Source organism: Falco cherrug, chromosome 7 (genome assembly GCF_023634085.1).
Source record: "Falco cherrug isolate bFalChe1 chromosome 7, bFalChe1.pri, whole genome shotgun sequence".
Classification (NCBI taxonomy): Eukaryota; Metazoa; Chordata; class Aves; order Falconiformes; family Falconidae; genus Falco; species Falco cherrug.
The window spans coordinates 23352454-23365445 of NC_073703.1; the positions used below are offsets into that span (position 1 = coordinate 23352454).

Genomic DNA, 12992 nt, shown 5'->3' on the forward strand with positions numbered 1-12992 from the left:
GTAAGTGTATCTGAAACAAGACAATTCTGGACATGTATCACAGGTATAAATTTTGAAACTACAGAGCCAAGACAGTCCTCAGCTCCTCGGGGGCAATCTCGTGAAAAAGGACAATCCTGCGAAAAACGCATAGTATTACCTCACACTAAAACCCCTATGATTATCTTATATTCTCTGCAGTGAAAGAAAAAAAAGATTCGTATTTCCCATGTAGTAAACCCCCAAATTATCTCATGCTTCTACCTGTGCATTACTGAAAACAGTAACTTGTCATGAAAAATCTCAAAAAATTTAAACAAATTATACTGATTGTAGTGATTTCTGTATAATTTGATATGCCTTTAAAAATACATAGAAACTCTAGTAAGTGCAACTGTTTATGTCTTAGTTGCAGTCTTCTCCAAGACATCTACTGATGTCTACGCTTCCTATTTCAGACTACTTTCTTCTCGTCTTGCTTACCGCATCATCCTCTACAGCTGTTGTATTCTTAGGGTTGCTCTGCATGTTCTTTTCCCACCATTCTTCCACTCTAATGCTCTGTTATTATTTCTGAAAAGTAAACAAAACATATGCTTTTAATTAAAGAAAGCTTCCTCCCCTGCCTTCTGTATGGAGTCCAGTCATTTAACTTCAAGGTACTCACTGTTGCAGCCATTGCTGCTTGTAGTCTCAACCAGGCTGGCACCACACTCCGAAGAACTTGTCCTTGGAATTGAAGCTTTCCTGACCATAAGAAACAAAACCACAGACAACAGGGAGGAAAAAAAAAAATCCCACACTCAGAGTGAAAAAAGTTATCAGAGAAGACATACATTAATTGAACGATGCTTCACTGCAAAAAGTGACATGGATCTTCAGCAATTACTTTCTAACACTGAACATTTTTGACAAGCACTTATTCAAGGGAAAAGAACAGAGATCAGCACTTGGAACTACATGACTTCTTCCCTAAAGCTAATGTTCCCGTTTGATTTCTCCAGTCTTTAAGCAATTAGTAGCTATCACAAAATGATTTAATTTTTCATTAACTCTCAGCATTTGGAAGTGAAATATCAATAATGTGATATTTTCCACACCTTCTTGAGGAGAAACAGATCTGTTTAAGCAGATCTGATCTCTTGCTTTCTTTTTCGCTTTCTTTTAATAGTAATTAGGCATCTGCTCTCTTGAGACGAGTCATGAGCTGTTCTCCTTTCTGTCCAGTTTGTGTCCTGCGGTGATACAACTCCTCCACAAAGTCTGTCATCTTGGACAGCTTAAATGGCTTTATTCCTAGACCCTGTTGTTTTGGCTGGCTGAGTTCCTGTTCATCAATACGCACTTTACCTAGTTTGGCATTTCAACATGGACTTATAATAAAGTACAGAAAGGAACTGCAGGTTTATTTTAGTTTTCCCTAAGATTTTCTCTATTCCTCTAAGCTGTGTGTGTGGCATTCAGGCCTCTATTGTTTCTAAATAAAAGCTGGCTTATGTGGATTCTATACTGATCAGCTACCTTATTCTTCCAGTAACCCTTGTGCAATATGTTTCTAGAGAAAGAAGGCCAGATGAACCTGTACTGATAGGTGAATTGCTTACAGCAAAATATGCCATTTGTTATGGCGTATTCAGTATATGCCTTAGTAAAAACAAAATAGCAAGGATTTTTGCATACTTCCCTGTTTTCCCCAGGTCAAAGTGATAGGCTTTATCGGTACCATTTGTTGGCAGGGTGTGTACGTGTGCTTGTGTCAAGACAGAGAGCGGCTAGATCTGGATTTGCTCTACCTCCAAACTCTCTGCTCTACTAACAGGATATGCAGCTCCTGGGCCTATTAGCTGCACAGAAGCCTACTCCAATCCAGGATGGTTTTTTTGGTGTTAAATAGCAAATCGCTCTCAAAAAAACAGTTCTGATTTAAAAAAACCCAAAACAACAACATAGAGATATATATAAGTTTTGCATTCATAATGTAAGTATTTTACTATCTTTATTAGTATTAGCTAAAATACAATTGCTGGCCTGATGCCGTATCTTCTAGTGAATCCCAATAGTTAGAAATAGCAACAGTTTTGTGTGCTGAGCTTTTACAGGAAGGTAGCAAACTGAACTGAGCATGCTCTTTAAAGATCAGGATTCCCCCTTTGACAGAGAAGCAACATTTATTGCCTGTGAAACAACACAGTCCTGGAGAAAACTTGATAAAGTAACATAGGAAGCTAACGTATTGAACTGGTTTTCACATTAATTTTGGGTGTGGACAGTACTGTTCTTACGAATTTCTACAATATGATATAAAGTTGGTTTATAGGACTCACCTTTGAGGAGACACAAAAGCATATTTTTTTCTTTTCAAAAACATCCCTCATTGTTTTTTCAGAAAGTAAATTAAAGCTACTCACTTTACTATCCGAATAATTATATTCTGTCAATCTGAGACTCGGTAAGATAGCTCTATAGTAGCCTTTCCTGCAGCAGGTTCCAGCAAATGAGACTACTGTTTATCTTTTCCAGTTTTAAGACGCCCTTTTTCATCACCAGTCCTTGACCACTCTCTCCCTCTTATTTCCCTCCATTCTCTGCTGTTCCTTTCACTTAAACCTTCAGTTCTTTTCCTCTTTTGTGTTCTACTTATCATCACTGTCACCCTCTAGCCATTTCATATACTGTTTCTTCATTATCTCTGATTTCCTCTCTTTCTCATTGTAGGTTTGCTTTCCCAAACCATACCATCTTGATGAATCCTAGTAAATCAAATACAGCATGAAATCAGCCTAACAGCAGATTGTTGGCAGACTGGAAAAAACAAATCCTCGGCTGATAAAAATTTAATGACTCAGCTAAATATAAAAGGAGAATTCTCCCACTGTTCACCCAGAGCTTTTCCTATGCAGCCCTCTTTTATGGGTTACTTTCACCGTTACTTGTGATTTGGTTTTCTAAGCAGAGCAATGAAATCCTTTCTTTCTACCCGTGTACACTGAATGGATTTGTTTGTAGGGAGCATTCAATGCACGTGCACATGCCTGGTCCTGAAATCTGCCCCAAGCAACCTGAGAGGAAAAAAACTTGGAAGGCGGGTGAAAGTGATGACAGGGACAAGAAAAAAAGAGCACTGATTTTCTAAATTCTAAAAGATGTGATGTATAATTTTAGGGATTCAATTACTGTATCCTAAATTGCGCTTAGTATCTCCTCTTCTGCATCTCTTCATATTGCATTACTGTTTATACTAAAACCACACTAGACTCCCCTGCTGGAAGAGCCACGGAAATGCTTACTAACACACAGTGTGGGGGAAAAAGCTCTCTGCTTTCTGATTCTGGATCAAACATATTGGTTAATACAGTGTAATAGTGGGAATTTCATAGCACAATATTTTTCTTAACATTTTAAATGTAATATATTCTATCAAATGGGCAAGTCAAGGATGATGTAAACTCTCTGCTAACCCTTAAAAGCCCCAGTTCCCTCCTCTTCCAGAATGTGATACAGGTGGTAGATTTGTGGGGGGAAAAAATTACAGCAATATTAATGATATCTGCTAGCAATAATCCTTGTTTATATAGCTGAAAAGAGGGGAGTAGATTAAAGTATCCTCTTGAGATTCCTCTTATATGTTGGTCACTTCAGTCAAGAGATAAGGACTTCTAGATGTAAAGAGTTTCTTTAATAGATGAGTTCTTTAGCAGATGACAGTGCTACATCAGCCTCTGGAGTGTAAAGGTAAGACAATTCAATTTTTAGCCAGTTACATTCTTTTCTTTACACTAAAGAAGTTGATAGTGATTTTATGAGATTTCCCAGGTTGGCCTGGTATGTAAGATAGGTTCAAGAGCAACTATGTTAAGACTGAGTTGCTGCCCTTGTTAATTTTCTAATAAAAAGGCTCTACTACGTGTTCTGCCGGTTAGGTAAAGCTTGAGTAAATCGATCTTCTATAAAGAGAGTAGCTGAGGTTCATCTTCCAACTGTCTAATGAAAGACTTGCACAGACCTGTCACTGCTGTTAGTCTAAGCTTCTGTACTTTGCAGTGCAAGGCTCTGACCATAAAACTCAGCAGACTGTCCCCAGTCTTCCCCAAATTTTACTGTATGCAAGAGGACAAGGATCTTTTAACAGCTTACTCTCTGAATTCTCTGCTCTCTGAAGCCCTTTTTTCCTCTTCTCAGAGACAGGCTTTACTTCTAAAGAAATACTCTCCATACCTCTGTGAGACTTGAATTAATTTTTCTTTAGTTATTTAAAGCTGCATTCTGTTCTAATAACTTTATAGTAATTTGCAAATGTTTGTTAGCGAACAAATGCTGCGGCATTCCACTGCTAAGACAAGATTAATTAAATAAAATTACTAAGGTGGGGAGTAACCTTTACAACAAGTTTTTTTTATTAATACAAACTGTTTTATCAAAAGCTCTCCCATCTCTTCTAAATATATTCAGCTACGGGAAAAACTGGCATTCAATGGGTTTCCATGACAGCAGCTGAGGTAAAACTAGACCAGCTGTTCCAAAGGTTGCTCACTGAAAGGCACTGATCACAGAGGTTGATTTGGCATTGTGATTACAGGAGAGCAAAGAACAGAATTGCAAGAACCTTAGGTTATCATAACCAAGGAGAAATGCAGCATAGGAGGCAGAGGAAGAGGCTGCAATCCTGTGATGGCGGAGAAGTACAGGGGCTAGTAAGTTGCCTCATAAAGGCATAAATTAACAGTGTATGACAAAATGAGCTCTTACAAAAAGTAAACTCTAAAAACAAGAGGAGACATAAGAGGTTGACTTGTGTACATAAATGCAGCGAGTAAGTGAAGACAGTAAGTTTGTTTGGGTTTGGTGTGTAAGTGTACGGATATATGTACAGCATCAAATCGTTGACTTAATCCCAGTAACTGCTTCTGGGTTTCCAGTCAGTCCTAATGTGCCTGAAAGAACTGAAACCAAACCTGCAGCACTTGCTCTCTAGCACTGACATTTTCATGCTACTCAAACGTGGATCATCCTGGATAAATGAGTTAGCCCTCTGATTTATTCTAGATGTTAGTTAGCTAATAAACATCTACCTGAGATTATTCTTGAATTGTATTCTTTCCTTCATTCTCCTCTTTTAAACCAGGAGCTGTAAAGGAATTGGGAGCTAATGGCACCAGTTGGTTTGGCTGCCAATTCAATGCAGTGGACCAGTTTCTGATCCTTAAGCACTTTGGTAATTTGCTTCTGCTTCTCAATCTTTGGACAACGTAAAGGTTGACTAATGTTTTAAAATGTTAGCACTATCTCTAGGTAGACTGTAAAATCCCTCAGAAATGGGTGTACTACATGTATTTTTTTACAAAACAACTATAGGTAGTAGCTAGAAAAGACACTGAGAAAACTAAAAGCCAGGAAGTAAACTATTACAAGCAACAAGTTAAAGACATCCACATTAATTATGCTGAATAACCATACAAACCTTATGGATAATTCATCACATACTTTTACATTCAAATAATCAGTACATGATTACCAGAAGAAATTTCTACTTGATTAAATAGCTTCAGCACTCTGAAGCACTTTTACCTGCAAAGGAAGTAGAATGCTCCAATTACAAGGACTCCTAGAAGAAGAAGTGAAGCCAAGAAAGCTGCGAACAGGTCACCTTTTGCTTGGGACTTGATGCTGGGCAGCAAAACTTCCTCGCAACGGGCTCCTGTGTAGTTCTCAATACACCTGGGAAACCAAGTGTTATTGGGATTACATGGTAATTTGTCATCTAATATGCAAAGCACAAAGGCTTCTTTTGGTCTTAAGTGGGGAGTGAACTTGTTATGGCATAATTCAACATTTATATTTGCTTCACAGCAAGCCTTATTATGGAATTTCCACTTGCCTCATATTTGTGGAACAAAGGGAATTGGGTACATTTGGCATCTAGTTTACATTCTGATCCATACTGCTTTTCTATATTAAACCATATTTTCTGAATATATTCATTGGATTAGTAATATACTTCACAGTGGTGTACTTTGCAGTTAAATCTGTCTCCTCCACTAGCATATTTAATTAATTAAATCCACTTCATTAGTGTTAACTGTGTCACCCCACTGTTTCTCGTAGAGCAGTCACGCATTCTTCTCCCCCTTTCATGTAACTTGCTAGCTGTCCTTTGAAGGGCTAGTACTGTCAGCTAAATAGATCAAGGAAATGGGAATTCATTGAGTCAGAGTACACCTTAAATTGCAGGAGTAGTTTGTGAGGTGTAACAATTCATGCCAGAACATGTTATGTGCTTGGTGAATGACCCTCTTCTGGAGAGAACTATAAAAGTCTTCCCCACCATGATAATTTTATGTATTGAGCTTCTGAAAATTTCTTCTGAAGAAAGACTTAAACTGAATGTGGTATTTTACCATGGTAAAATGTTATGATATTTTATGAAAAATAAATAAAACGGCTTAGTAATTCATATTGAGTCAAAAATCGATAGGTTGAACCTAAACTGATCTTCATTTGTCTTATACTTTGCACTTACTCTGCTAAGTTTTCTTAAGGAATTTACTGCCTTACAGAAAACGGAAAGCACTTTATTCAGTAACTATATTCTGCATGTGTCTTTTATACATGTAAATTTGCTTCTCTCTAGTTGTATTACTAAAGATCTTGCTCCCTCTTGCTATTTCTGGCACTGAAGTCATAATAGTCTGTGACATAAGCAATTTCAGGCTCCAGCTGAGAAAAATGGGCTAAACTCCATAACATACTTGAAGTTCTCAACTGCCATTGGCAGCTGCAAAGTATAATTTCAGATGAGGGATAAGAAGGCGGAGTGGGGAGGAACTAGCAAAAAAGAAAGAAGTCTAGCGTATCTAAATAAGATAAATGGATCACAGTGAACATACCAAGATGCATGCTTGATGTGACTCCCAGCACCACTTTCTGTAGAATATGGACCTTCTGGTCTAAACTATTGTGCAAAGAATTACTACCATGTCTTTCAATTCTTTGCCTTTGGGAATAAAATGGAAGATTTAGACACTAGAAAAAAGATTTAATTATTATCGTATATAAAAGTTGTGCAACTGATCAAACAGCCACCATTTACTAAGGACACTTTTCAAAATGCCTATGTTTGACTGCTGGGAGAAGGAAGGACTGCTCTGATTGCTTGAGATAATGTCCCAGATATTTACAGTAAGTATAGTGGCATTTCAGTGGCCTATTTCTGAAATAGTGTAGAATACTTTGAGAAGTGTAGTTTAGGGCATTGTTCTCTAGCAAGTGTGAGAGAAATGCTTTGAAGAACTGAATAGAATAACAGGGATAGAAAATGGGATATAAAATTCATAGAAGTATTGAATACCAATGAAAACTGGAGACTAATGCAAGGCTAAAATTATACAGGAAGGAAAAAAAACGGGTTTTTGCATCAAAGACTCATGGAAAAGTTCTAGAGAATGGGTGTAAAGGGAGTAAGTCAGTCGCCTAAAGAGAAAAATGAAGTAGGAGGAAGAGAAGATAGTCCTAGATGAAGAAAGTTGCAAATAGGATTAGGTAAAAGGCTAGGATTAGAGAACTGTTGACATCCAGTAGAGTGCATGGAAGCCATATTCATATTCTGTGAAGACCATGGGGAAAAAAGTGGGAATGTGATGGCAGTGTAGCAAGAGGATCACTGAGATCGTGGCCACTTTCTACTAAACAGAAAATGGAACCAGATGCTTAAGGTAGCCACAAGCCCTCAAGAGCAGCCAGAAGGCCTAAGACTGTAAGGGGAAAACTATAGCCAGTATGAATCCAAGGTTATAGCAAAGGGAAACAGACATACACTAAAAAAGCACATGCAAAACTGAAACATGTTAGATGCTGAACCTATTAATTCTTCCTGGATAAAACAAAAAAAAGTTTTAGAAACATGTTTTCCATGACTTGCCAGTTAGTATCTGTTAGTAACAGACAGTATCTGTTTAACTGTGTTCAACGGATTGAGGATTGCAAAGCTACCTTCACTTTCTCTAGGCTGACTTGTTGACACACTTGCTGGAAGTGATTCCATGCTGTGTTGAAAATACTGTCATATAACCTAAAAATTATGGAGGTTTTCATAGCAGCAGCAACAATGAGATGAGCTATATCTTGGTTGTATTTAAATAAACAAAATTATAGCTCATGTGAGCCTACCACCAGTCTCTGCTACAGTTAGGGCACTTCTGAAAATCCAGATGTTCAAATATTGGCTTGCACAAGCTTTTATGAAGTCATTGGTGCTGGTGTACAAACAGGTGAAGGACTACGTCAAATATAGAAGCAACTGATGCTTTAAGACGACCAAGAGAGGGAGAGGTTTCTACCCTAAGTCCTTTCCTAAAATTGGTGGGAAAGAAAATAAGCAGACTTCAGGACTTAGCAGTGGAACTCCCTCAGAAGATGTGCTTATCATGTTGCATTAGGAGGGTTCTAGTAATTTCCGTGGAGTTACATACACAGTGACTGCAAGCCAGACAGAAAAGTAGCCTCTAACAAGCATGTGGGCTATGAACATAATCCAGGCAGATGGTATCTACATAGTGTCTCCTAGAGGTAGTCAGTCTTACTATACACAGCCTTAAAAATAAGTAGCAACTCATAGTTTATCTTGTTTGTAACAGATGCCTAAAAGTAGAGCACAAGCTAAACATGACACATTTGCAGTTGCACATATGGCAGGCAACTGTGCTTTGTACTTGAGTGAATGAGTGCAAAAACCAGAGAAGCCTGCTTCTAGGCTATAGTAAGAGAAAGTTAAGCTAATTAAGTCTTGTGGTCACTACGCCAGGTGTTGCTGTTGCACAACATCATCTATATGGTGTTTGCCTGCTGTTTCAGCACATGCTGTGTGTTGGCTTTAAATGATCCTACTATGTAGCATTCCAGAGTTGATTTTTAAAATGGGAAAAAAAGGTCATTCCTCCTCTAAGAAATTATAATTTTGAATTCGATCAGACTTAAAAGAGAACAGCCTTCAAATGTTTGAGGAAAAGCTGTGAGACCAGAAACTCCCATTTTCAGATGACATCCAGATTTCTGCTTTCCTAGATGCCTGCACACACGCCCACACCTCTTGTCAGGTGAGATGAGCCAGCCTTAACTGTTGTATACAAACGTAGTATAGGAGCTGTGCTGGACACAAAACACTAATGCAATACAGGTAAACAGAAATCCACAGCCTCTTTCAACATAGGATATTAATCAAAATGAACTGTATTAGCATCAATGCAAGGCAGAAGGAAATAGATGGCACTGGATAAGATGTCAGGAGATGACCAGTGGGTCTGCAATTATATGGATCCTTTACAATCTAATCAGTTACTAAAATGTAAGCATAACAGCCCCCTTATAAGAAGGCATTACTGCTGTCTCATTTGCAGATGCAGTTCATGAGACAGTACAAGTGATCTACTGCCTGTCTGATTTAGGTAAGAAGGTAAGGTTTCTTTCTCTTCCAGACTCTAAGGTGGGTGTCATAAGCAAGTATCTGACAGACTTTAAAAATAGAAGTAGGATTTGAGTCAAATATGCACAGCCTCCCATTGCTTAGTATTACACTACAGGCGTTTTCACTTCAGGTTTTGTTTATTCTTCTTTTTTATCAGGGAAAAGCTGATGCTTCACGGTATAAAAATTACTTGCATGTAAATACAGAACTCCAAGCAGGAAAAAGCTGAAAAATTATCTGCTTGTCAATACAATTCAGATTACATGGCTGATAGCTTCAAAAAATCACCATAATCTTCAGTCTGTAGCAGGGTCCTAAATATTGTCCAGATCTATACACTATAAGGGCATCTAATAGGTATGAAAAAGAATTTAAAGCCAAAGTGAATAAGCAATAGCAGAATTAATTGGAAGCCCTAAGCAGCTTTTTTAAAAGTTCTGTGTTCAGATGAGCTTCAAAACTGTTACTCTGAAGTTGTATTCACATACAGAGTAAAATAAGAATGCTACTACTGGAGAGAAATTGAAAGAATGGGTTATTTCCCCCTAGAACTCCCTTAGCTATGTGTTTATGTGGCAAGCTTTACAGTATCTGGTAATTCTGCTCACATACTTTTCAAACACATAACCTAGTGTTGCATTTTATTTTTTATGTCCCATTAAAAATAAATCTTAATGACTCACTTTTTTTGTCTATACTTTTGGTGCATAGTCTTAACTTTTGTTCCTACCATTCAAGCTAAAAGCAGAATTGAAAAATACTAATTGGACACTTTGTTTCCAGAAGAGCCTGGGGTGTATGAAAGTTTAGTTTTAGGGGCAGAGAAAGAAGAAAAGCCCAGATGAGTGGGAAGCCCTTCACTGGCAACTTGCAGCATGTATATTCTGAAGGCTTATGGCACAGCAAGTACACCACTTGTAGGGACGTTTAAAAAGAAAATGAAGGACCCATCTTGGAGAAGAAGCCAGACAAGGATGGGGTATACAGAAGAAAGTCACAGAAGAAATTTGCACAGCATTTACTGGACTAGTATAGGAAAGGTGGAGAAGAGTTTGTGTTAGGATAGAAGCAAAGGAAGGGGAATGCAGAGATACCCTTTAATCACACACAAGGATTTCAGGGAGGTCTGCCTCTGTCTTTGTCTCTTGCAGTATTTGGTCTGAATGCACTGTCCTCTGCAGAATATGATCCCTTCCTCAAAAGGAGAGCATTCACTATTGATTTCTGTGCGTGCTGCCCTCGGAAGCAGAGGAGCTGTGTCTATGTGGTCTCACACCATCTGTATTTTGGCTGAAATACAGAAAGAAGGCTCTCAGAAATCTGCCAAGTGTAAGACAAAAGGGAAGGACCGGAGCTTCCTGTCAAACAAGATCTTCACTTAACTCTGCACTGCATTAATTAATGATTATGGGACAGCTGTGCATCAGGTGCTGAGGCAAACAGCTTTCAGCCTCATGTTAAATGATACACCTGAGGCAGCTGCTTTTCCATCCTTCTCCATTCTGCTGCATGTTTATTTAGTACATTTGAGCATTCCTGGGTTTGAAGCTCATCTTGTTTATGGTGACAGGTGTGCCTTTTGCTGCTAATATCATTTAACACATTGTCAGGAATGAGGGAAGATGGCAGCTGCGCAACTTCATGTTTTAACACACATCAGCTGTATTTAAAATCTGCTAATGTTGCACAGGGGATGGGAATCAACTAATGTTTTGTTTCTATTAAATCTCTACCTTGTGTGTATGTGTATATCTATGTATCTATCTATATTTATTCATTTTGGAATGGTAAAAAAACCTGAAATTCCAAAAGTAAACAGTGGCTCTTAATTTGTTAGCATGCTACAAAATACATATTTCTAAAGAATGATGTAACTTGGCATCATTCTTTAAGGCAAATGTGTTTTAAGGTATTTTTACAGTTTGTTAGTCTCTTCTTGTTCTATTCCCCCTTTTAATCAATGCTGCGCTAATGATCATTCAGCCTTTGATTCCACAACTGATGCAATTTTCCTGTTGGTAGGAGATGATAATTTGAGAACACTTGGAAGCTTTAGGTGGGATTTGGCAGAAACCTGCATCAAAGAAACTTTATGCAACTATGTGATGATGCCAGTCTTCAAGTTCCAAAGCACCAAATATTTTACTGAATTCTGCTGGATAGTGATGCATTTTTTCTGTTGTTTCTGTTCACATCATTGCTGATTACTAAGATATCTGTGTGTAAACAAAACCTTTCTCATCTATAATTAGCCTTCTCTGACTGATTAAGGAACATGTTTAGAATGAGGACATGCTTAAATAGAATGCTGCTATTTAAACCCCTATAACTTCATAATCAACCACTAGATACAGAAGAAAAATACTTGATAATTTAAATGCAATAAGATTGCCTGAGTGTAACAGAAATGCTCTCAAGATGTTACTTTTCTGCTTCAGCAGATTATAAAATCCTCTAGTACCTGAATTACAAATTACTTCATTTGGAGCCCTTTTAAAGCGGAAATTATCTGTGCCGACTAGCTTGTGCTCCTGAAGAATGATTTGTTCTATTTGTTACTTCATATTTACAGTTATTGCATCAAATACACCTTCCTCATTACACAGTCCAGCAATAGTTGAGAGGGCACTTTGAAATTGTGTAACTGATGCTGTTTAGTCTGACCATTCTTTTTTCATTTAAGTACTTTAGTATCAATAATATGGGATTCCTTCTAGAAAAAATGCTTATGGGATTCCTTCTAGAAAAAACGCTCATGTACTTCAACATATTTTACTTTTTGTGTGTGTAGTATTCATTTTACATTAGATAAGCTTGCAAGGTTTAGCAATTAGAATCGTCATCATACAGCACTTCCAAGCTTTACCCTCACTCCTGGATCTGATTCATTGTATGACACTGGACAATATGCTTAGGGACAGTGATATGCTGTATGTATTTTTCCAGCTAGCATTTACGACAAATTTTCCTCTTCTCTCATCTACTAGGTGAGTTTACATGCTTGAGTTCAAATCTTTAAAATGATCTGTGCCAAACAAAAGAAAGACTTTAATTAAGGATGTCAGAAAATTTTGTTTCCTTATTCAAGTGTTTCATCCAGTTATCGTCAGCTATAGCTTAAAATTGAAGAGGGAGCAGAAGTTGCCACAGAAGAAAAAAAGCTAATATCCTTAAGTGTATGTAATACATGTCTGAATATCTATTACTATGTTAAGTAAAACCATTAAATTAACCATGATTTATTTTGATGAATAACTCAGAATTAGTAAATGCAGAACCATGAAAAATCAGAATTTAATTTAGCATCTTCTTATGTCTTGGTAAATGAGAAAATAAAAGGATAGGGCTGTAGTTATGCAGGAAACTTATCCACATGCAAAAATAGGAAGCGCTTCTTTTCCAGTGTGCTACATGGGCTTCAAAAAGAAGAACAATCCCATCAACAAATGGTGTAAGAAGTACCTATGTTTGCTGCCTTGATATTTCTTTGTGGTCTTCAAGTCGTCTTTGGCTGTCACTGTAAAGCTGCCCTTTGAGTGTTTTGGTGAGATTCAGA

General features: G+C 37.6%; 1 protein-coding gene across 7 annotated transcripts in view; it reads right to left on the reverse strand.

Moving 5' to 3' along the window:
• The window catches only part of NRG4 (neuregulin 4), a 56097-nt gene that overhangs the window by 6977 nt on the left and 36128 nt on the right, over positions 1–12992 (reverse strand). For 4 of the 7 annotated variants that reach the window (XM_055715620.1, XM_055715618.1, XM_055715616.1 and 1 more), the window contains exons 4-6: positions 5545–5694; positions 647–726; positions 463–552 (exon numbers count right to left, since the gene is read on the reverse strand). In XM_055715620.1, coding sequence (XP_055571595.1) covers positions 533–552; positions 647–726; positions 5545–5694 — 250 coding nt within the window. In that variant the 3' untranslated portion in view covers positions 463–532. The remainder of the gene's footprint in view (positions 1–462; positions 553–646; positions 727–5544; positions 5695–12992) is intronic. The other 3 variants (XM_055715622.1, XM_055715621.1, XM_055715623.1) reach the window with 1 other exon arrangement.